At 43.6% G+C, this 24,234-nt stretch overlaps 2 protein-coding genes across 5 annotated transcripts in view; one reads left to right on the top strand and one right to left on the bottom strand.

The window, feature by feature from the left end:
- Positions 1 to 1,187: 1,187 nt before the first annotated feature.
- FBXO7 (F-box protein 7) lies at positions 1,188 to 14,166 on the top strand. Of its 2 annotated transcripts, none has more exons than XM_081879473.1 (9): positions 1,188 to 1,509; positions 3,710 to 4,013; positions 4,888 to 5,115; positions 6,493 to 6,634; positions 7,464 to 7,547; positions 9,827 to 9,919; positions 12,321 to 12,497; positions 12,817 to 12,854; positions 13,477 to 14,166. In XM_081879473.1, the coding sequence occupies exons 1-9, from the start codon at positions 1,388 to 1,390 to the stop codon at positions 13,837 to 13,839; spliced, it is 1,551 nt and encodes a 516-aa protein (XP_081735599.1). In that variant the 5' UTR covers positions 1,188 to 1,387; the 3' UTR covers positions 13,840 to 14,166. The 2 variants fall into 2 exon arrangements, with proteins under 2 accessions (XP_081735599.1, XP_081735600.1); XM_081879474.1 differs by lacking the exon at positions 1,188 to 1,509 and adding an exon at positions 1,589 to 1,713.
- An 844-nt stretch (positions 14,167 to 15,010) lies between these two features.
- Positions 15,011 to 24,234, bottom strand: part of SYN3 (synapsin III) — a 181,413-nt gene continuing 172,189 nt past the window's right edge. For all 3 annotated transcript variants that reach the window (XM_081879476.1, XM_081879477.1, XM_081879478.1), the window contains 4 exons: positions 23,862 to 23,996; positions 20,776 to 20,848; positions 19,552 to 19,849; positions 15,011 to 17,917 (listed from right to left, as the gene is read on the bottom strand). In XM_081879476.1, the coding sequence (XP_081735602.1) occupies positions 17,785 to 17,917; positions 19,552 to 19,849; positions 20,776 to 20,848; positions 23,862 to 23,996 (639 nt within the window). In that variant the 3' untranslated portion in view covers positions 15,011 to 17,784. The remainder of the gene's footprint in view (positions 17,918 to 19,551; positions 19,850 to 20,775; positions 20,849 to 23,861; positions 23,997 to 24,234) is intronic.

The raw sequence follows: 24,234 nt of genomic DNA on the forward strand, positions 1-24,234 counted from the left end.
GGAATCGAGACATTTTGATTTCCATTGTTTTAGTAAGCCCCCTTGCCCCACCTGGAAGTAAACATTTCAATTTTTCTGTTCGAAGATGAGAGGATGCTCATCAATAAATAGCTAAATCCCTTTGTATTGAGAAAATGTTACATGTAAATGCTAACAAACTGATGGTCTACAAACCACATTTATCAATTAAAAGAGCTGCTTGTTCATTGAAGAGGAGTTAATTCTGCTCTCTAGAGGGTTTTGATTGCTCTCATATGCAGTGTGGGTTCAAGTCCAGGAAGTTCTCTCTCTTTTGCCCCTGATGTGACTCATGTTCTCCTACGGGGAGAACATATTGGGGTCATATTCACCTCTTGCCCCTTGTGGGGCTGCAACTCCCGCCTCCTGCTTCCCAATCCCCTGCCCTATGCAGTGAGCCAGTAGAGGTTGCTGCTGTCATATTCATGTCTGTGGCTCTCCTGGTTACAGTATCCATTGGGCCTGACCCTAGGCAATAGAACATATACCAGGGTTTCCCAAACTTGGCTTGCCAGCTGTTTTTTTGGACTACAACTCCCATCATCTCTAGCTAGCAGGATTAGTGGTCAGGGATGATGGGAACTGTAGTCCACAAGGGAGACCAAAGTCTGGGAAACCCTGTGTGGCCTACTGAGATGAATGTGAACTGATGAGGCCATGTCTGTACTATCCATTTAAAGCAATTTCATGCCACTTTTAAGTGATGCCTTCCTGCAAGGAATCCTGGGAAGTGCAGATCCTCACACAGCTAGAATTCTGTGAGTTCCATGGGAAGCGGTGCAAAACAGCTTTAAATGTATAGTGCAAATGGGGCTTCGAAAAGTTCCAGAGGCTCAGCGCTTAAAGCAGATTTGATTGCATTTGAAGGAGATTACTGGAGAGTTGGTTGGTTTTATTTATTTCTTAATATTTGAGTTTATATACAAATATAAAAGTTGCTTAAAACCCTCTTCAACGTATTGCACATGTACAGCCGTCAGAGAACTGAACACAAGTACTTGAAAGAGCACAGAATACAGATGTTATCGATCGACGGGAAGGCAGACTTTCCCCATGCCCTGTTACTGAGGCAGGGCAAACGGGTGTTCCGAAGAAAACCGAGAAGTCGATGGAGCATCGTTGGCTTCCGAGGTCGTTCGACTGCCGCGGCTGGCGAGGCCGGGAAGGCCAAGGGGCGGGCCCTCGCGGCGTCTCGGGGGCGGGGCGGCGGCTGAAGGAGGCGGCGCTTCAACCAACCAAAACCACGAACAACAACAACGGCACCCAGAAGCCCCCGCGCCCGCAGCGGCTTCTTCCTCCGTCGCTGCCGCCGTCGCTGAGGGCCCTGGTTCGTCTCCTGCGGGGAGGCGGCGGGGAAAGGCTCGCCGCCATGAAGCTCCGCGTGCGGATGCTGAAGCGAACGGTTCTGCTGGAGTTGCCAGGGGAGGAGCCAACTCTGGGGGACCTGCGCGCGCACATCTGCCAGACGCTCTTGCCCTCTTGCGGTTACAGGTAACGTGTGAACCGTGGCGGGGAGGTGTGTGTGTGAGAAGGGAGTAGACGCACGAGCGGACGCCTCTGCTGGGCTCCCTCGAAGGCACCTGTGGGCCCAGGGGAGGAGGACGGCGGCTAGAAACGGGGAAGAGCAGCTTCTTTGCGGCCGGGAAGGTCCTGGGTTCCCCCGTTTCTGGGCATGGTGAAGGCGTCTAATTTGGGGTACATAAGGCATATTTATCTTACTGAAAAACTCTGGCGCGCTGCGCTGCTTACAGAAGAACGGTAAAATTGTCCAATGCGATACAGTGGCGATGGCAAAGAGTGGAGGCTGTATATCCATTTGTCAAAAGGAAATAATGGAGGCTAACAACGTGTGCGTGTGTCTATATGTATATATACAGTATATATATGTATATATGTATATGTAGTACACCCTGTCAGACTTTTTGGGAGTCATGTATAGATGCAGGAATAAAATAATGGGTGAGAGTTTCCATTCACTTCTCTCTTCGATTGGCTTTACCTTTATCACAAATCAGACCCAAACTGAAGGCCCAGAATGCAAGGCCCCTGTGCTGCTTCACCTTCCTTCCCTTATAGAACTTTTAACCGCTTGTCTTTCTTCTCTTATCTGCTCTAAGTTTATGTGAGTTATAATCACTTTTAACTGTTCGTTTTTATCCCTCTCTTCTAAGTCTTATCTGCTTTCTTTTCTTCACACGTTTGTATCTTATGCTGGTCTGCGACTGTAATAGTTTGTTGTTGTATCTTATTGCATTTATACAATGTTAATTTGCCAGTACTGAGATAAGGGAAGAGTTACTGAAACTGACCTGTAGAAAAATGAGGCCTTGCAGAGCTGATTGGCACATGTGAAACTGAAAGCCAAGAGCACAGTTTCGTTTATTGACTACAGCAGAAATAACAACACTATCGCTGCTTATTACTGTGTGTGTGCAAGTGAATGATAAGTGAAACAGCTGTGGTTCCTGGAGGTGGAATACTGCAGGCAGCTGGCTTTGAGAGAACTTGGTTGCATTTAAAGTATAACTTGAATTAGAAGACAGAACCGTTACATTTGCTACAGCTGTGTTATTAACAAAACATGCATTGCTGATTCCTTCCTCCATTATTTTGGAACTAATAATTTACCTGCTGCAATTACTAATGAACTGTGGTTGATTCTAAAGTGAAAGTGGAAGTTCTCTGTCACCTGTTTTTGCATGTAGAGGGGGAATGTGTGACCCTGATGCTCACTATGACTTGTTCACAGTTGCCCAAACCATAGCTCTGGTTCACTTCCCACCCATCAGTGGTTTTCAGTGGAGAGCAGTTGTGCAATTGAAGCACATTCCTTTGCAGGAAGGAAACAGAGGGGTATATGTCTCAGCAGAGAGATAGATCTTTGTTCCTTGCAAACATGCAAAAAGCAAGCCACACATTGCACAGTGGCACACATGCCATTTTCAGGATACACTTGCGTTATGTTAGAGACTTTGAATAGCCTTAAAGCAAGGCTTGCAGTTTCAGCACACAGTGATGTGTATAACTGGAATTAGGGAGTTATTTTTGTCTTCTGCACAGTCTGGATAATTCAAAGGTGTTGGAGAACTTTTTCCTTAAAAATTAACTTCATAAAAAAGTGAAGAAAGTGGAAGGTGACATCTTCAATTCTTAGTAATTACACTCAATATTTGTCCCTGTTTTCATGGGGAATAATTAGCATATGTGAATCTGTGTAAGAAGGGTGTGTGATTCTGTGTGGGTCTGGAATGTACTCCCCCATGACCTTGGGCTACTCTCAGCTTAACCTGCCTCACAGGGTACTTGTGTTGGAAAATAATGGGGAGGAAGAGAACTGTATGTCATCATGAGCTCCTTGGAGCAAAGGTGGGATGTAAACATAAAAATCAAATAGCTTTCTGCTGGTCTAATATGATCCTCTATCTGGAAAAGCTTCACTCCAGTGTGTCTGGTCCCATCCATATGGGATGCTTATGACCATATGCATGCTGGCAATGGGCTACAGTAACCATAACAGACATGGGAGAAACAACACGACACAGGTTTCACACATTATCTGCTGTTTGCATTGTGGTGGTGGTGTAGCTGATAGAGTTGGGTATTTAGAAATAGCCTGGTTTGCAGAATGGTGTGTATGCCTCAATACATGTTCCTCATGCAGTTAATTTTTTGTTTCTTTTTTTTTTTGCAGTTCTGATTCCAAGGTTGTGATAACCTTGAACAAGAAAGACTCCCTCACAGGAGAGCAGGAAACCCTAACATCGTTGGGGGTTGTTTCAGGAGACTTGATATGTTTGGTGTTGGAAGAGGCCGATGCTGCACCCAGATTACCTGCATCTAGTTCCTCATCTGTGCATCCATCACAGAATCATGAATCATCATCATCTACTTCAGATCCATGCCAAAGCCAGCCCAGGAGCCCAGATAGTGAAAAAAGCAGCAGGCACGTAGCAGACCATGAAGTCCAAGATGATGTCCAAATGAGTGACAGTACGGTAAGTCCATAGGAACTAAAGACGCTCTCACTTAATTTTTCTTTTTTTAAAAAATAAATGCTGTGTCTTGTGTGAAAATAATAGAGGAGAAATGTGTAGCGGCTTAAACCACATTAGAGTGGCCACCTGTGTTATGGAAAGCCACCCATTATTAATTTTTCTCTTGGTCACTTCCCACAACTGGGTATACATACATCATTTTATTTGTATGCTGCCTGTCCAGAGTTAAAACCATGCTCAAGACGGCTTATAACATCAGGAACGTGACATAACTGCAAACATAACAAGAGAAGTCATACGCTTCTCAATAAATAAATAAATATCAATAAATAAAACATCAAAAAGTGTACAACAAAGTTGAACCAAAGATACAAAAAAAAATTATTCTCAATAACAGCAACAACTCTCCTCCCAGCAATGCCCCCTCCCAACAATACCACAACCCAATAGTATGTTCAGCAGCCTTTGTTTTTGTAGCCACAGTCAGTCAGGGCCCCACTCTCGCAGGCCAGGCAGAAAAAGGCCAGCAAGGCAGAGGGAGCCAGTCTTCCAGGACTCGCAGCAAAGCTGATCAATCCCAAATAATGACAGGGCTTCCTGGTCTATAGGGAGGGAGCCTTTGGTTGTTCAAGGTTATTACAAACTTGGTATCAGAACTGCAAGAAAAGCAAAGTTAACTGCATGGGTTACATATTTATACTGAGGCATACACATCATTTTACGGACCAGGCTTTTTCCAAATACCCAACTGTATTGGCAGCATTACTACCACAAACAGCAGATAGTCTGAAACCTAGATCATGTTGTTTCACTTTCTCCCATGCTTATTATGGCTACTTTTTGAATCCCCTGTTTCTGCTGCTCTCCTTTCAAGGCAGAATCCAGCCAGGAGTTTGCTCCAGAGACTGTCTCAGGTGACCTTGATATTCCTGAAGCTGTTGGTTCCTACCCTTCAGAGCCAATGCTTTGCTCTGAAGCTACAGACGGGCAAGTGCCGCACTCACTTCAGACCCTTTACCACGCTGCAGAGTGTACCAGTGCCAACGATGCCTTGATTGTTTTGATACATCTTATCATGATGGAGACGGGTTACATACCTCAAGTAAGCAAAAAAAGTGAAAGACCAGCTTCCTCTGAAACTCAATGGGGAGGGGGGGATAGTAATGTTGCACTGTGCTAGTTGATCCTGGTAGCTTCATCTCCTCTCCCATCTACTGATTAACAGAGGCCACGCTCTCTTGTCCCCACAGTATACCAACTCAGGTTCAAGCCATAGTTTGTGTCTGATGTGTGAAGAACCATGACTTGCGTTAGATGTGTCGGTAATGTGAGGAAGTACACATTCATGAGGCTAACTCCTAATTTACAAACTTGTCTTTCCAGGGAGCTACCTTGAAGTTTACACTGGGGCCCTGTGTGCTTGCATATTAGGAGATTTTTGTGGATTTTATTTTGGGCTGGATACTAGTGAAGATAACTTGCAGGTTATAATTGAGGTGGTAAGGCAGGGAGCATGTGAATATAAGCTTGTGGGTGGAGAGAAAGTGTCTAAAGGGATTTTTGGTTAAGAGCTCTGCCTTCATTAAGCAAAGATTATTGGAACTGGAAAAGTTTTTTTTTTATTCCCCGTCCCCATATTTTGCTCCTTTCCATCTAGAAAGCTTGGGGTGGGCAGCACTTCTTTAAAGTAAAGTAATATCCCCAGAAAAATGTAAAATTATCAACATTTTAAAAAAAATATCCTTCCTACATGCAGAATCTTTGAATTTTATTTTAAATGTCTTATTTTTTGTATTTGATGCTAGTTGTCTTGGACATGGTTGATGGATATATAAATATTTATAGTAAACTATGAAATCACGTCCATGTACCATCACAACAAGTATTATAAACTCTGTAAAGTCCCCACATAAGAAACCAAATTGAGAAGTTTCAAAACATCTGTAAAGTAGGTTAAACACAAAATACACTGGCTTTGATTTGATGGAGCCTACTGAATTTTTTGGTATGATAGTTTTAATTTGCATTCAGTTCAATGTCTTGAATTTAAAAAAAAAAAGCTCTTTGAAAGCCCCCACCACCAAATATTTGCTTGACAGTCAGATGAGAAATCCTAAGAAAAGGTTTTTTTCAGACTAAATCAACATGCGAGACTGACTTATGTAAGACCATTTGAATTGGTGGATTTAGATGTGTCTTGCTGTCTGTCTAAATTTAGGCCCTGAGAACGTCTGCTCCCTACCTGAGTCTCTTCTGTTCCAGCCCAGCTTGGATTGTACAGTACAAGACAGGGCAGTATAAATTGTACTGCTGTGATATCCTGACCCCTACAGTGTCAGCTACAAACATTGCAGAATTCAAACGTTCAGAATAAAAGTCTTTGGCCTAGTCAGTCTCTAGTTTTATGGAAATATCACTTTTCAGGAAGAGAGGAGGGTGGGGACTGTCACAGTAACTGTTTTTTCCCCTCCATTTCCAGGGGACAGAAGCAAAGGCAACATCAATGCCTGAGAACTGGAGAAGCAAAGGTGTCTATAAGCTGCAGTATACCCACCCCCTCTGTGAAAATGGCTTTGCTGCACTTACTTGTGTGACTTTGGGGAACCTTATTGTTGTCAATGGTAAGAGTGTTCTTGAAAATACTCTGGTTGAAAGCTACCTTGTGACCTCTCAAGTTTCTTCCAATGCTAGCAGAAGCCTGAAATGAGCTTCCATTGAGTCTGAATATTTTCTGCTATGGCATCAGCACCTGTGGGCTATCAAGCACAACCAAGGTGCTTTTCTGTATTGAAATACAGGACATCTTAAATAAATGTCTCTGTAACTTTACCTCTGGGATGGAAATTGGATATTTTTATTAAGATATGTGACTCACTTCTGAGCTAGTGAATTCTCATTGGTATAGTAATGCAACTATTCAGTATAATTCTATAATAGAAAAGCTGACTTGTACAGATGCTGCTGACTATGTCCATTTCTGCTGGCACTAAGTGCTTCTAGCAAATGCCTCTTTTACAGTAATTTGTTTGGTGTAAACTAAAATAATCAGTTAAGCATAAATAAGTTATCAAATCATCCCCACAACAGAAAATGAAGCTGGGCTGCATCTTCAACACTTGTTCCAGTACGTAACAGAGCCTCTGCTTCCCAGTAAATCAAATCGTTTTGCTGTTTCCTTTCCTTTTACCATTTTAGTAATCTTGATTATACATGCCATATTCCAAAATCTCAAACTATTCATCAACAGATTAATATTTTTCCATCTCATGGACCTGACTCGCAGTCAATAAATGTAAAATTTCAGTGTCATTGAATTCCAATGGACCTTTAACATAAGCAGATAAAGATTGGATTCAGAATAAGGCTTTCTTTGGCAACTAAATGTTGATTCTTATTTTGAGGATGACCCCCCCCCTTATGTTTTCTCATTGTCCTCTTTGTCTCTTGCAGTAATGTTAAAGATTGCTGATGACATCAAAAGTGTGAAGAGGCTGCAGCTTCTGCCAACATCATTCATTTGTTTTGAGAACTCGGGTACTTTTTATATATAACTTTTCAATACATAATTTAATGTGCTCCTGACTTTCAGGTGGTCAGTCTTGCTCTTCAGTGAAATGAAGCATCAATGGGCTTGGGCAAATTTGACAGATGAGTGGGGAATGCCTGCCGAAGCAGGGCAGCAGATATTTTCCAAGTTTGTAACTGTGTTGTCTTTTCACAGTTTGCTGAAACTGTGTTTGAGATTCCAGAAGACCTTGGGGGCTCCAGGCAGAGGTCCCTGAAAGATGATACTACAAAGAAAAAGATAATTGGCTGCCAGTTGTGCAGAAGAGATTCCTTGTGTGTTGCAAGCAGGGGGAACTGACAACTGCTTGCCACAAAACCTTTCTGAGCATGCAGTGGAATATAATCCTTTATTAATGATGTTATCCACTATAATTATCAAGTTAGTCAAGAAATGGCAAGATGTCTGTAGCAGGCAATCCTTTCATATTCCAAAAATATTTTTGTGTAGGGCAATGACTCCCGCTCCTGGATAACCTCATAAGTTTGAGGATTTAAAAGATAAAACACAGTACAGTGGACGCTCTGGTTGCGAACGTGGTCCGTGTGGGATGCACGTTCGCAACCCGCAGCGGCGTGTCTGCGCACGTACGGGCTGCGATTTAGCGCTTCTGCGCATGCGCGACCCCCGAAACGCTGGAAGTAACCCGTTCCAGTACTTCCGGGTTTAGGCAGGTCCGTAGCCCAAAAAAACGCAACCTGAAGCGTCTGTAACCTGAGGTATGACTGTAGTGCTGTTTAAGTCTTCATTGATGCTGAAATGGTGGGTAGGTATATGTGTAAACACCACTTTACAGGCCTTGCTCCTGACATCCATGAGTCTGCAGATAGACCATGCAAATACACATAGGCTTCTGTATATACGCTCTGTATCTTTCCATCTATCCAGGGCACAAACGGGAAATCTTGTACTCGTGGCTATGTAGAGACGTAGTCTGTGAAAAGGTGGAGGTTAGGGCTGGAGTGGGTGGTGCAGTGCTGATCTTCCTCTCCCGTCCCACCCTCTGCTACACATTTCTGGAAGGCTGAACTCTGAGCATAACTGGTGTCAATCTAGAAGTCTTCAAGTCAGCCTGCTAGCTTGGTTTAGTCTTGTGTAATGATGGACATTTGGCCAGCAGAGGGAGTTGCAGCATTGAAACTATGGCAGCGTTTTCACATAGGGCTTCATATAACTAGCTCTTGTATTAAAATACTTAAAAGACTCCCTCAGTGTTTATTATTTTATATAACTGCTCTAATGGGTTATAGCCAGTGAAGTCATCCTATTGGCACAAGGGCTTCTGTCTGTGGATCAGAGCTGGTGTAGTGGTTAAGAGCGGTAGTCTCATAATCTGGGGAACCGGGTTCGCGTCTCCGCTCCTCCACCTGCAGCTGCAGCTGCTGGGTGACCTTGGGCCAGTCACACTTCTCTGAAGTCTCTCAGGCTCACTCACCTCACAGAGTTTGTTGTGGGGGAGGAAGGGAAAGGAGAATGTTAGCCGCTTTGAGACTCCTTCGGGTAGTGATAAAGCGGGATATCAAATCCAAACTCTGCACTCCCAGATTTGTTCTGGGAGTTCCCCCAACCCTCTGGAACAGATTTGGGAGGAGCAGAAGTCACATAAAGATAGAGAGAGGAATCCTGTTGTGCAAGCGGAAGTCATTGCACTGATGGGACACCTTCATTGTATACAGCTCCATATTTTCTACCCTCCCCTCCCCTCCAACGGCAGGACCTTGAATTTGTAGTCAAAGCAGACTCTTTTCACCTAGATGTGCTACTACAGGGGTAGCTAACGTTAGCCAACAATACATGGGGAGCGCTAATTCCCACCACCCCCAGCCAGCATGGCCAGTGGTCAGGAGTGATGGGAGTTGTAGTCCAGCAACATCTGAAGGGTACCATGTTAGCTACCCTTGCTCTATAATCATTCAACCTTGCAAATACTATCCCAGAGAAACACTGCATTTTTCTGTGTATAACATGCCCCCGTGTATAAGACGCCCCCTGTTTTTGTGGACTCAAAATTAAGAAAATGGGGGGCAATTGTATCTGTGTATAAGATGACACTGATTTTAAACATATTTTTAAAAGGAAAAAAACTAGTCTTATACACGGAAAAATACGGTAATTGTTGTGGTATATCACATTTGGAATAAGATCAGCTCCTTTTCTGCTTAATTGTTTAAAGGTGACATTTGCTGTAGAAAATAGGGTGAATGGGAATTTGCAAACCTATGATGATCAAACTTTTTTTTTTTTTAAGCGAATGTTGCAGGAATATATAAGGATCTTCAGAAGCTATCACGTCTCTTTAAAGATCGGCTGGTGTACCCTCTTCTGGCTTTTACCCGGCAAGGTAAGAAAAGCACTGAAGGAAGCATATTGTGAATCCTTTGTGAAAACATTGCTTTGTCATAGAGGCTAAAGAATATATTAAGAGTGCACTGCCAATTCTCTTTCTCCGACTTCTCCATTAGTTTCCATGGAACTCACCACTGAGACGCATTGCATACTTCTGGTATGCTAAACTGTCTTTGCTTACAGACTCTGTAGCCTTGTATCTGTGTTCATGGGCATGTGAGTGTGTGAATCCTTGGCTTCTAAGGTCTGATGCTCCTGCTTAGGATTCACCCCATTCTCTAATCTCAAGTGATTAAGATGGGTCCCAGCACTGGAAGGATCCAGTTCCTACGGGTGATTGGGTAGCCAGCCTCCAGTGTCGGATTGCTTTCCAGTATTCATAAATCAATATATTTCTACCCCTCAAGTATAGTCATGGTTGCAGTGAATGACCTACAAAACTGAATAAGTACCAATTGCTAATTTGGGAAATGTTAATAAAATAGATAAAAATCTGAAACTGCCTTTTGAAGTCTAAAAGAGATTCATGTTTCATGTAAGGGGCAAAGACCTCTTCTGTTGAGCCAGCTGGAGAGTCTGTTTCCTCTGTGGCTTGAGAATATAGAAAGCAATAAAAGGCTGGCTTTGATCTGTATGGGTTCTCTCCCCCCACCATCCCTGGACTGATGAAAAACTATAGAATGCAGCATACTGAGCAGAGCTAATGTCATGTTGTAGTTGCCTGAGATTTAGGTTCCCAGACCTGGGATGTGGCGGTGGTCCAGTGTGTATATTTCTGAAGCCATAGAGGAGTTTGGTGGTTAGGACCAAATTAGATGTGATGTTTGGTGTTGCATAGGTGATTTAATTGCAACCCCCCCCCCCAAATGGTGGCCAGTTTGTGTGTGTATGTAGAGGCATAGAGAGAAGAGATGGGCTCTAGCCTTTTGCTTCTGCCATAGTCCTGGTTGGAACTGGAGCCCCTGCCCCAGCCACACATACTATTCCCACAATGGAATTTCCAGTTGTGGCAGAGTGTAAAACTTCCCTCCCATTCAACTGCCCCAATCTGCCTCAGCAGCCCTTCCTTTCAGGTCGGCAACTTGGTTTCACATATACAGTGCCAAACCTCAGGCCAAATGTCTCACCTGGTTTGTCCCATAGCAGACAACCATTCACACTGCCCATTTTTCCCAGAGAAGCTTGGTCTCTTTAATATTAGCCGGCCATATGATTATAATGGGACTAGCTGAGAGGCAGAATTATTTTTCTTAAGTGCCGCCCCCTCCCCCCACCCGCACACCTATTTTCTGAGTGTATGTGAGATGCCTTAGTGAAGTTCCTTGGCCAGGCTGTTAGCTGGACCTGATACTGAAACAACACATAGCTTACCCTGAGATCCTTCACTCCCTTTAGAACATCAGTTTTTGCCTTAGAAATTTAGGTGTCGCTTGTGGTGGTAGAGCTTGTAAGTCACTTGGACAAATTACTGACTTCTGTCTTTTGAACTCTAGCCACTAGTAGCATTGAACATGTACAGCTGACCATTGGAGACCCCCCCCCATAGAGGACCAACCAAACACTACTACTAATAAATCAGACTGTTGGTCTGCCTTTTCCAGTTGTAACCATCCTGAAAGGGTCTTGGAGAGACAGTTTTCCTGTATTTCTGTTAAGGATATTCTACTGATGATATTAAGGATTGAAACTGAGATCCTCCCCATGCAAAATCATGTATTTTACTGGCACGTCACCAGACACATTAGTGATGGAGCCTAAAGGATGGGCATTAGATGTGGGCTGAATATATTACAGTGGTACCTCAATTTAAGAACAGTCCAGTTTAGGAACAATTCTGTTTACAAACTCCGCAAAACCGGAAATAGTGTCCTGGTTTGAGAACTTTACCTCAGTCTAAGAATGGAATCTGAACGATGGAAGGGCACTGGTGGCAGGAGGCCTCATTAGGTTAAGCACGCCTTGGTTTAAGAACGGTTTTGGTTTAAGAACTGACTTCTGGAACGGATTCAGTTCGTAAACTGAGGTACCATTGTACTCTGCTTAAATTGCATTTGAACTGGGGGTGCTTTACTGTACCAGCTTGTATTAAGTGGTGGCTTTATTGTCTCTCAAGCACTGTCATCATTTAAAAAATGAGGCCTGTCAACCAGTTTGTAGTCCATTACTAAGTCATAAAAGAGGGCATGGTACTGTATTGTTCACTCCCTTGATAAACAATTATTTTCATTTTGAGGTTTTTGTTCTGAAAGCTACTGTTTTCTAGCTGCATTCTAACAGCAAGCCTTGTATCTGACAGCAGTTTGTGATTGTATAAACCATATTATAATAAACTATATTTTATTACAGCAGCACTGTGGATAATGCCATTTTCTCCACTCCCATTCTGTCTTAACTAGCTTTGAACCTCCCAGATGTGTTTGGCTTGGTGGTTCTTCCACTGGAACTGAAACTAAGGATTCTCCGACTCCTGGATTTCCGCTCACTTTTATCTTTGTCTGCTGTTTGCCATGACCTCTATGCTGCTTCAAATGATCAACTACTGTGGAGATTTGTGTACCTGCGGGATTTTAGAGGTGAATTCCTACTCACTTCCTCTTATGATGCTTTGAGGTGAAATGGCAGGCTTGATCGCAAACCTAGTGGTATTAAGTGGAGGGCACTGGCAAATATAGCTATAACTATTCAAGGAATAGTTACTGGATAAAAGGGTGCACCCACCAGAGGGACTTGTGGTATTGTATCTGCTGGAAGGTTTTTAATTTTTTTAAAAAAATTAATATAAAACACAGTACCAACTTCCTGAATTAACTGGAGTATGTTTTCTGCGGTACAGAAATGTCTTATGGGATTGCTGTATTAGAAACTGATTTCTAATTTGTGATTTCTGCTTAGATTCTGTTACCAGGCCCCGAGATACAGACTGGAAGGAAGTGAGTGACTTTCTTGATTTTAAAAAATTCTAATACAGTGGTGTCTCTGGTTATGAACTTAATCAGTTCCAGAGGTTTGTTCTTAACCTGAAACCATCCTTAACCTGAGGTACCACTTTAGCTAATGGGGCCTCCCGCTGTCCTTACGCCGCCAGCATGCGATTTCTGTTCTCATCCTGAGGTAAAGCTCTTAACCCAAGGTACTACTTCCGGGTTAGCGGAGTCTGTAACCCGAAGTGTGTGTAAGCTGAGGTACCACTGTACATGTTTTTAAGAATAGGCATAGCCTTAGCTTCTAAGCTAAATAAAAGTGCAATCAGTACAGGATACAAACTTGTACTTGAATACTCAGTTGATGCCAACCTGTATAATCTGTGGAATCTGAGTCCTACAATCTCTGGTCTCCTTTGTGGGGGTTGGGGAATTTTATTTAAAGAAAAGAAAGGGAGGCCAGCCTAGTTGGACATCTTCCTCTAAAACTAGGAAGTTGTTCAGAACACCCTTTGATTTGGGGGCAGTTGTGTTGGGGAGTGTGATACTTTGAATAATGTTTGGACTTAAATGCATATTGTATTTATCATTATAGGTAGGTTAAGCCTTTTTCATTTGTTTTTTTCCACAGCTCTACAAGAAAAAATGGAAGCAGAAGAAGGAAGCCCTGAGGTGGCGACACATGATGTTTCTACCCCCCCTCCTTCCTGTGCCACTTCATCCTAACTCGATATATCCCAATCCTTTCCTTCCCAATCCTCTTTATCCCCCAATGATCATTGGTGGTGAACATGATGAAAGGCCATCAGCTCCATATATTGCAGACCCGATCCACTCCCTCTTTTCTGGAGCTAGGGAGCTTCCTCAGCTTTCTCCCTTAGATCCATTCCTTACTTTCAGGCAACACATTGATTCACTTCCAGATCCTTGCCCCACACTCCGAGGAAGAGGCAGTCGGGTCCGTCCGATTGATAACCGCCGTGCATTCATATGACTGCAGCTTGGTTTTTAGGGCTTTAAACATATCTGCTCATGGGTTTGCTTTCACACCGTAGGATATTTCAGCCACAGGGTTCAGGTGTCTGGTTGTTGTCGTTTTTAATTATGGCAGTGCATATGTACTAGGAGATCTTGATTCTGGGGGTTTGGGCTCCACACCATGCAAATGACCAGTGCTGCCTCCCTTGGAACTGGAGAGACTTTTCTGAAAAAACTTTGGGGAAAACTTTAATTCTTTTCGTTACCATCTGCAAACTGCTTCTTAGAAAGCAAAAGGTGGCTGGCTTTAGCTACATCAGATAAAGAGCACTTTAAACACAAAGTATTATGTTGGTCTGGACTGTCTTTTTCTTTAAATAGGTCTATTAAATGAATGTGGTGGTGATTTTCCCTGAATAGCTGGCCTGATTAGATTTCTCTTCCATGAGAGAACTTCCTGTTCTATGCAACATCTGACATATGGAAAGCCCATGGCCCCCAAAATGTATCTGATTTGATTCGCTTTCAGATACCACCTGTTGCTAAGTCTTTTTCTCTTTTTTATTACTTGAAAAGCAAACTTGGTGTTCAGGACTTCAATGCACAAACAATACAAGGTAAAAATGTTTTTTTGTTTACACTTGAAAGAATAAAACATTGAACAGTTTCAACTACAGACAGTTGAATAACATCATGCTACAATGCAACCCAGAAACTAACCATGAGTAAGAAAGAATGCCAAAAACTGACAATAAGACATTGCCTTTGTGCCTTGAATGATTTTTCTACTAGGAAAGAACATTTAAGGGCATTATAAAATAAGATGACAGAACTGACTCTGTACAATCAAATATGGTGAGCACTGTGTACTAGAGGTGAATGAGCCCAAGACTTATTTTCACCAATTGTAAGCAAGGGATATTTGCAAAAATACTTAGTTGTGGCTTGTTCTATATGTTTGCATACACAACTGACAGGAAGTAAAAGATGTAACTATCCATAGAGCCAGTCAACCTGATTTGTGTTCAAAGAATCCAAGAGTAAAGAGGGGGTATGGCTGGAAAAAAGGATTGGCTGGTAAGGGGGAATTAATTACAGGTGATTGGTTTTTCTTAATCTAATGTTTTCAGCTGATTCAGATGTACTGATTAATAAGTGAATTTACTGTAAAGTCCCAAGTTTCTTTTGTTTGATGGGGTTTAAATAAGGCTTCACATAATGCTGTGGGAGATAAAGAAAGCATTTTTTTTTTTTTTTTTTTTACTGATTGCAGCTTTAGATACACATCCCCAAATGGTATGATTTCTGGGTGTGTATAGAATGTGTACTCTGTTAAGAATGAGGTTTCTAGTTTAGTTGTATTGCTTTTCACTTCACTAAGCTTGCTCAAGCAATCGCCCAATTAAGGTTTAGGGATGTCACAGTATTTCCAAGCATGCTGTGTTAAAGGTTAGAAGTGGCCCTTGATACTTGTACAGCTTTGGTGAGGCAGAGTGCTACTGGGTTGTTAAACTTGTGAGCACAGATTTAAACTTAATTTTAGCTTACAATGGGGTAAAGTGCCATAAGCAACTTAAAATGTTTTCAGTTGAGAACATGCCCAAACCAGTGCTTAAATATAGCAGTATAGTTCTGATGTGCTACCAAACAACAAATGCCTTCTAGATACACTTCTAAGAGTCTTCTGGTACTGTATAGTGGCAGGTTTCCACCAGGCCCATCTGCAGCTCCATACACTGGGTGTAGAAAAAATAGGGCTTTCTCCTAAGCAATACTATTCCACTGGTGTAGTTTGCCCCCCCCCCTTTTTGATAAGGTGGCCTATTGGTGGCCCTCATTTCTATAGCAGCCCTTTCTGCACTGAATAATATGTGAATTATTGTATCGTTTTGAGGTAGGTTAAAATGCAGTAACTTGCTTGCAATGGATCTTAACACTCCCATGTAGCGGTGCAGGAAAAGCCCCGCGCTAGCAATCTCCAGAGGACAAGACTGTTCTGATTTCGGCTTCTGTATTCATAAAATTTTTGAGGTCAAAAGGTCCAAGCAGCTCAGTCAAGGGATAGAATAGTCAGAGTTATATTGCTGTGCTTCATGACATTGCAAAGTTGGAGTTTAACATGGCTTTGTTGGAAAGACATTTTGAAGAAAATAAAAGCCTTTGAGATCAGGTCATTATGAACATTGAGCCCAGCATAACATGGGCTAGTGCTGTGCCTAACGAGACAACACAAAACCTTCTTTTATAAACAGCAAGTTTCTGGATCGTAGCCATTAGTATTTTCAAATGCTGAATTATTCTTCAAAGTCTCAATGCAATCCAGATTGCTGTTAAAATTAAAATGCTTGTGATGTCTGTTGCTTTGTTTAGTGTTTCCCCAAAGTAATGTGATGCACCATATGGCAGACTTTGCAGAGTGCATGAAAAGTAGCACCAGGACTGAGATCTGTGGGCTTGGCTATTAGTAATGCTCTGCAGGAGAATTGCATATTCAGCTTGTTTTAAAACTGAGTGAACCACACGTTAGGATTAGCGAGCTGGGTACATGGTGTGACTTCATGCAACTTCAATCTAATTTAGAGTGCTGAAATGGGAAGTGATCTACTTCATGATAGCCACATCATAGAACTCAGTTGTTGTAGTTACAGGAATGACTATTCCAGGTGTGGTTCAAAGATTTCCAGTTGCTCCCTATCTTAAAATACATTATGACTGTTTTTACATTGTAGTGAACTGGAAATGCACTTTAAATTACAGCTGTAAGCAAGCAAAGACTTGCATATTTTCCCCCACCTGTGGATGGTCCACTAACATGAAATTGCATTTAGGTATTTTAACTCATTCCCTGGGATCCATCCAAAGAAGCTGTCTGTTCTAGCTCCAATTTGAGAAGCTTGCAATGCTAATATGCTAGGTCCATTGATGTGTTGGATCTCCCATCCAAAGGTTTGACAGCCATTAAATTACAGATGGCTGTCAACCACTTTAGCAGGGCCCTGAAAATTGCTCTGCCTCTTTTTAATAATGTGTTTGGGACATGGTTAACAATTCTGTAAGGTTTGTTTTTTAAAAAATCTGCCAGCCAAGAAGATTTCACTTCTGTGTCAAAAAAAGCTTGCTTTGCAATAATATATAAAAATTATACACTGAAAAGTTATCACTTTTGGGCGTGGAGCGATGGTTCTGGTTCCATTGGGGTTTATGTAGGAAAGCTTGTTGCATAGCAGAGGTTCTTTTAAAAAAAAAATCAGTGCTGTGATCCTTCAAACTGATTAAACTAAAACACTGATGCTTAAGGTGCTGTGAAAAGGACACCCAGAAAGACAGCTTCAAGGGATTCTGTTTGCAGAATCTGAACTTGTTTGCACACGCAGTGCCATTCGTAAGGTGAATGAACAGCAGCAGTTCACCCCACCTGCCACAGGCTCTCATCCATACATACGTCTGCTGGGAAACCTGTGGCCGAAGGTCCATGTTCAGACCTTGGCCTAAATGTGGCTGCTAAGGGGTGGGAGTAGGGGGAGGAATCAGCAAAAAGGGTGGCAGAGAAAAGGACAACAGTGCTATTATTAATACTGCCTCCAACGGAATGTGGCTCTTGATGAAAAAAATGTTCCTCACCCCTGGCCTAAATAGCAGTTTTAGAAGTCTGAAGAACTTCACATGTACTGCAAGATTTCAGCCTTTACTCCTCAAACCTGAGGTAGGGAGTAAAGAATGTGCATAGCAGGCCTTTGTTCTGATGTTATAGGGAATGGGTGCAGTCGGGAGGGGGGCCTGGAGTATGGGTGGGTGCACAAGATCCCCCCCTTTTTTTGCTGTCCATGTGAATAGGTTTTACAAGAAACTACTCTAGATGCTCCTGGGCAAGTTCAAGGTAAACACAGAAAAAAATGAATCCGCAAAAGTAACTCTCCTCCCCCCCACCTGCCCACAATTGCTCTCACTTGATGTGCAGAGATTAATCGGAAAAGAGGCTAGCAAAGGACTTCCTCAGGTTGCGGATGGTTTCAGCTTTTGCCTCGTCTTCATTGGCTATTCCCCGCTGTGAGGATTCTGAGAGGCTGAAAGTGTTTGTCAGGGACTGTGACTTGCTGAAAGAGAGAGAGGGGGTGGGTTAAAGAGAAGAATGAAGATCTGGCCAATTCTCTCACAAGGGCAAACAGGAGAGGGCTGAAAGCTAGACATTTAGGCAGCTATGGAGGCTCCAGGGCCCAGCAGGCTTCAGTTTCAACCCTTGCCCTTCTGCTGCTGAAAATAACAGCAGAAGCCACCATTGCCTGTTCCTCCTGAGTGTTACACTAAAGCATCCAATCTTGTAATAGACATGGGCAGTGTGTGCAAAGGGCAGGAACTTCATCTGTCAATTTTTGCTCTCAGTTTCTCATTTCCCCAATCTTTAAATACAGTTCTACACATTTCTGCAGCAAGGTGAGATTATTATCATTAAAATCCTCAAGAAAGCAAGCACATTCGTATGCAGTTTGCATTTTTGCAAGCAATGTTCCCTAATAGGCATGATTGTAGGCTATTTTCACAAATGCATGCATTTTTAGGCACACTTTGCCCTAGAACAGCGGTTTTCAACCAGGGAGCCGTGGACTGATAGTCAGGGCGGGCATGGGCAGCACCAGCCTCCATCCTTCCCTCCTGCTTGCCCAGAGAGCAGCTCAGAAGTGCGAGTGAGCAAACAGGCAGACAGGCAGTGTGAGTGGTGCCGTTTCCCTGGGCAAAATGCTGCCTGTTCGTCAGTGGCAAGTGGGTTGACTTCCTCTCCTTTCCTTTCCCCCTATGCCCTCCCTCCTCCCAGCAGGCAGCAGCAGCCTGGATCCCCTGAGCCATGGCACTCTGAGAAGCAGCTGCAGCTGCTATGAGCCCCTCCCACTACCCCCCATGACTCCCCCCTGAAGCCCAAGCAACCTGCCCTAGGTTAGTTGGGTAACAATGGCCACACTTCCCACCCTGCAACTCTGCTCCTGTTTTGCCCAGTTTCAGTTAGGGAAGTTTGCCTTCAAATGTGAACTATCCCTACAGAGTGGTCATGAAGATTGGGTTCCTCTTCCTTAGCGCTGTACTATTAGGTACACCACTGAGCTTTTCGTATCCCTTGCAACAATCCTTGTGCGTCTTGGTCTGCCTGTGCACAAAAAATGCGTCCGCTCCTGCCACAGGTGGGCAGATGTACATTGACTAAGAAGCTGCCGCTGCCACCTGCTGTCTCCCTCTTTCTGCAGTGTACAAACACTACATGGAAGGGCTCCTAAAAGCAGCTGTGTGATTTATGCAAAGTACAGAATCATATTTCTGTCATGGAGCAGCCACAGCCTTGTGAATATGTTTGGTAAATTTGAAAAGGGGAAGATGAGAGTTCTCCACTGGTTAAGCTTCCTCTTAATGGACCTTTTGCAGTTTGTGTTGGGGGCTTTTTAGCGTTACAGTGCCAGAATCTTGTTAGCAAGCTGGGTGAAGGTACCAGCACAACAATGGTGGAGGTAGTAGAGGGCTTCAACTCCACACAAATGCCCCCTTTATGGAATTGATAGTTGGGTTTGATGATTAAACTATTGCCACTTGAGAGAGAGGGTTGTTGCCTTCACTACTCAGTTGCACGAGTTCCTCAGGGCTTTCTGACCCCTTCTGTACACCTTGTTTGGACTCGCTCTCATGCTGATCTGAGCGCACCACTCCAATAGTCATGTTAAGTATATTCACTGTAAAAGGCACCTACTTTAGATGAGGATGAGGAGGAGCCTGCTGCCTGGCTGGTTCGCTGGAGCCTTGCTGGCTGGGAGCCCGTCCTTGGGCTGGAGGTCTAGGCTGCTGTGGGGGGAAGGTGCCTGGTTTGGAAGGCTGGCTTGGTGAGCTTCCGGCGGATGATCTAGTTTGCTGGGGAGATCCAGGAGACCTCTGTTGCTGTGGTGAGGTGGACAGGGGGCTCAGAGGTTGCTGACCCTGGGGAGAGAGCCTTTGCTGGGGTGGAGTTCCTGTCCGGGCTGGCTGTGATCCCTGAGGCTGGCGTGGACCCCCTAAAGCAAAGAGGGACACTTAAATAAAACATCAAGTGCTATATGTTGGAAGCAAGAACAATCTCCCTTAAGGTAATCAGACTCCTTGCTGTTAGCATTACAGACCTTCCTTCGGTACAGTTTCCCATTCGTCTGCATGGCTGAATGCTAAGGGCTCCCTGCTTTGCATCAAATTTCCTTTTCAAAATCTGAATATAGAATTCGCATTCCTCGCAGACAGTACAAAAGACCAGACCAGACCAGACCCAGATCATGCGGAAACCAATCTCCAGATGCTGCAGTGTTCGATATCCACGCTCCCCATCCCCTGCTTGCCTCTCCTTCAGGAATGTCATGCAAAATTATATTGGCCCATTATCTTTTCAAGATCATCCATTCCTGCAACTTAACAATACAGAGCTTGCCTTAAAAAACTATTTATTATCCTTCTCTTTTCTAATCACTCCCCACTAATAAAATATCTGTACCCTCCATTTTAGGTATCTGATCCTCGGCTCTTAAAATCCATCACTTTGGTTGGTTTGTTTTTAATCATCAGTGTTTTTTAAGTCTTTTTTTTCTGAAACAAAATACCATTTATGACATCAAAAGCTATTTTTGGTATTTTTTACTGTTCTGTGAGTCTCTGATATTGAATCCAACTGATTCCAGAATATGTTGTCTAGGAATAAAGATGTTTTAAAAATCCTCTGCCCTCCCCTCCCCCCCACCAAATAAAATTTGGTGCTTGGTTTGTACTTTCCAGCTGTGATTCTTGCATTTCAGGAGGTTGGACTAGATGACCCTGGGGTGCCTTCTAACTCTACAGTTCTAGGATTCTATACTTATAGCCCTGGAATTCCTTACTTCTATTCTGCATTCCTAGAGGATTCCATTATATTCTCTTGCAGAACTTACAAGCGAGTAAAGTGTAGTATGACTAGTACCTTGAGGAGGTGGTCGGGGTTGGGAAAGTGGTCCAAGCTGGGGTCCTGCCTGAATCTGCATCTGTGACTTTGGCTGGAGGTAAAAATTGTTTTTAAAAAATCAGGTTGTATAGGTGTGCAAATAAAAACATATACTCCAAAGACACTACATTCCTCAATGACCATCGTTCCAAGGAAGCTGAACTCTGGATTGGTGTAGAAATCCCTAAATACTTTCTCACTGCATGGAAATTGGGGTGCATGCTGCAATATGTTTCTCTAGACTTCATTCAGAAACTTGGGCTTGGTCACCTCAGGTGATATCAGCTTTGACAGTGCCATAAAACACCTGTTTAGGGGGGATGGGCACGTGATCAGGGCATTCAAAAGTGATGGTGCTGTGTATTTGAACCGCTTGAAGGAACATCGCCTGCAACCAGGTGCCGTATTGGCCTGAGTATAAGCTGCACCTTTCCCCCCCCCCAAACTCTGATTGTGAAAAGTTAAAGTGCGGCTTATATTTGCGACCTTATGCCACAGTCAAAGTGGTGTGGCTCCACCTCCCCCCCTCAAGAACAGCTCAGAGCAACGGCGCATGTCCCATCCATGGCTCCCAAGCAGCCAAATTTTAAAGGTGTGGCATATTTGCGGGCGCAGCTTATAATCAGGCCAATACAGTAATTAGATGCAGGGATAATCCATCACCACAGATGTTTGTAGTGCAGAGCTTGTGCAGGTAGAGTCTGCTTTCTTTGTTTAATTGGGGCATGTGCCCCAGAACCTGTCAAGTAGGGTGTATTCATGTGCATCTGTAACACCCCACCCCCCACTCCATGTGCTTCGGCAACTGTGCATAGAGATATAAATAGGAAAGGATCATTTCCAGATGTTTCCACCACTTTTCTTGGCATAGTTCCCTTTTATATTATGGGAAAGCATCCCATCCAAGTTAGGGGTAGGAGGCACTGGTTCCAGTCCTACTTGGATTAACATTTCCAGCGAGTGATGATTGGGGTGTGCTGTTTGGCCCTGTGGAGCCGTCAATGTGGAGTTCCTCAGCATTTGATTTTATCCCCCATGCTGCTTAACATCTCCGTGAAACCGCTGAGGGGGTTATCCAGAGGTTTGGAGTACATTGTCAGCAATATGCTGATGATACACAGCTCAACTTCTCCTTTACATCTGCAGGTGGGGCAGTGGGTGTATTGCATTGCCTCTGTAGTGCATTGCCTCTGTAGTGGACTGGATGAGAACCAAGAAAATGGAGCTCAATCCTGACAAGACTAAGGCACTGTTAGTGGGTGGGTCCCTAGATTGAATGGATGGGAGGTTGTCTGCTCTTGATGGGGTTACACTCCCTCTGAAGAAGGTAGTACATAGCTTGGGGGTCCTTCTGCTGTTGTTTGAGGCTTCCATCAGCTTCAGCTGGTGGCCCAGTTGACACCTATTACAGGCCTAATCACTGTTGTCTATGCTATGTTGTTGTTTATTTGTGTCTGACTCTTCGTGACCCCATGGGCCAGGGCATACCAGGTACTCCTGTCTTCTACTGCCTCCCGCAGCTTGGTCAAACTCATGTTTGTAGCTTCGAGAACACTGTCCAACCACCTCGTCCTCTGTCGTCCCCTTCTCCTTGTGCCCTCCATCTTTCCCAACATCAGGGTCTTTTCCAGGGAGTCTTCTCTTCTCATGAGGTCGCCAAAGTATTGGAACCTCAGCTTCACAATCTGTCCTTCCAGTGAGCACTCAGGGCTGATTTCCTTCAGAATTGATAGGTTTGATCTTGTAGTCCTTGGGACTCTCAAGAGTCTCCTCCAGCACCATAATTCAAAAGCACCATGATTCTTCGGTGATCAGCCTTCTTTATGGTCCAGCTCCCACTTCCATACATCACTACTGGGAAAACCATAGCTTTAACTATACAGACCTTTGTCGGCAAGGTGATTTCTCTGCTTTTTAAGATGTTGTCTAGGTTTGTCATTGCTTTTCTCCCAAGAAGCAGGTGTCTTTTAATTTGGTGACTGCTGTCATGGAGCCCAAGTAAGTAAAATCTTTCACTGCCTCCATTTCTTCCCCTTCTAAGTTAGATTGCTGCAACGTATAGGGCTGCCTCTGAAGACTGTTCAGAAGCTTCAGCTGGTGCAGAATTCAGCATGCAGGTTGCTTGCGGGGGCAAGATGGTTTGAACATATTACACCAATCCTGACCCAAGTGCACTCGCTGCCAATTAGTTTCCAGGCCCAATTCAAAGTGTTGGTTTTAACATATAAAGCCTTAAACGGCTCAGGACCACAATAACTCGAGGACCACTTCTCTTCATATGAACCTACCCAGACCCTGTGATCATTTTCTGAGGTCCTTCTTTGCAAAATATAGTAGTAGTAGTAGTAGTAGTAGTAGTAGTAATGGAAAAACAGCATATGCAAATCAATCAAAGTCTTCCAACATTCTTTGAATATATTGTAGGTAGTACTATATGTAGCTGTACCTTTTTGTTAGCAGGTAGAAGTGGGGTTCAAAGCTGTTCGGAAGGGAATTTCAGGGGACAAAGAGTTAATTCAGGAGTAGGGAACTTTCTTCAGTGCTTGGGCTCATGTGCCCTCATGTGTAACTTTCTAGGGTGGCAAAGCCAAAGACAAAAGTGGGTTGAGCATTGGTTGTGACCTTTACCTCTGAACAGTTGGCGACATTCTAAACACATCCAAGTCAGAGGTTTCTAGCCCTCCCTCCTTAATGCATCTCTCAATCTTTCATCCAGAGAATCAAAAAACATGGTTGCTATTCAAGGCTACATTTCAGCCAGGCAAAAAGCCTCAGGAAAAGAGCAGAGCAGGACTGATGAGAGGACTGCATTGGACAGCTGAGGTGCTCAGCCCTAGGCTTAAGAGAAGCCACTCCTCACTAGTTTTCCCCTTCAAACTACAGCCTACATGCAGAACTACATGCAGGATTTATATGTTAGTATCACTAACCACTAAGTTATAGAGCACCATTTTGTTTTCTGATGTCATTGGAAAAAACTCCATTTAGAAATATTTTTTGGTCACCTGAGCTTTTGTTAGGACTGTGAGAAAATGCAGGCTTTGGGGCAGACTGTCTGATCTTACCCAAGGCCGCAGAGGGGAAGGGGACAACCCCACACTCAGGCAGGCTTGCGTCATTCTGGAGATAACCAGGTCCACAATTAGCTGTCTGTCTTCCTCCACATGCTCCCCAATCAGAGGCATTGAGCTGTCCATCACCTGCACAAAGAGATGAAATGAGTCCTTTTATATCAGTGGCAGCCAGATCCTCACCTTCAGACCACCTTTAGCTAATGGGGCAAATGCAGAACCCAAGAGTTGGGAAAATGTGGACAGATAAGATGCAGGACCATCATTGCATACCTTCATGATTGCCAATTGGTAATGCTTAAGGTAAGCATTCACTTAAGCATAGTGTTAGGCTTTTCAGCCTGTCTAAAAAAGGGAGGGGGGAGCA

The sequence above is a fragment of the Podarcis erhardii genome (assembly GCF_964252035.2).
Source record: "Podarcis erhardii genome assembly, chromosome: 10".
Lineage (NCBI taxonomy): Eukaryota > Metazoa > Chordata > Lepidosauria > Squamata > Lacertidae > Podarcis > Podarcis erhardii.

What these genes read in the sequence shown, in the direction of transcription:
- FBXO7 (XM_081879473.1), top strand. Translation starts at nt 1,388, where the DNA reads ATGAAGCTCCGCGTGCGGATGCTGAAGCGAACGGTTCTGCTGGAGTTG. An exon ending in AGACGGGTTACATACCTCAA is followed by an intron (nt 5,116 to 6,492) that starts GTAAGCAAAAAA and finishes CTCCATTTCCAG; the next exon opens with GGGACAGAAGCAAAGGCAAC. An exon ending in TCTGGCTTTTACCCGGCAAG is followed by an intron (nt 9,920 to 12,320) that starts GTAAGAAAAGCA and finishes TGTCTTAACTAG; the next exon opens with CTTTGAACCTCCCAGATGTG.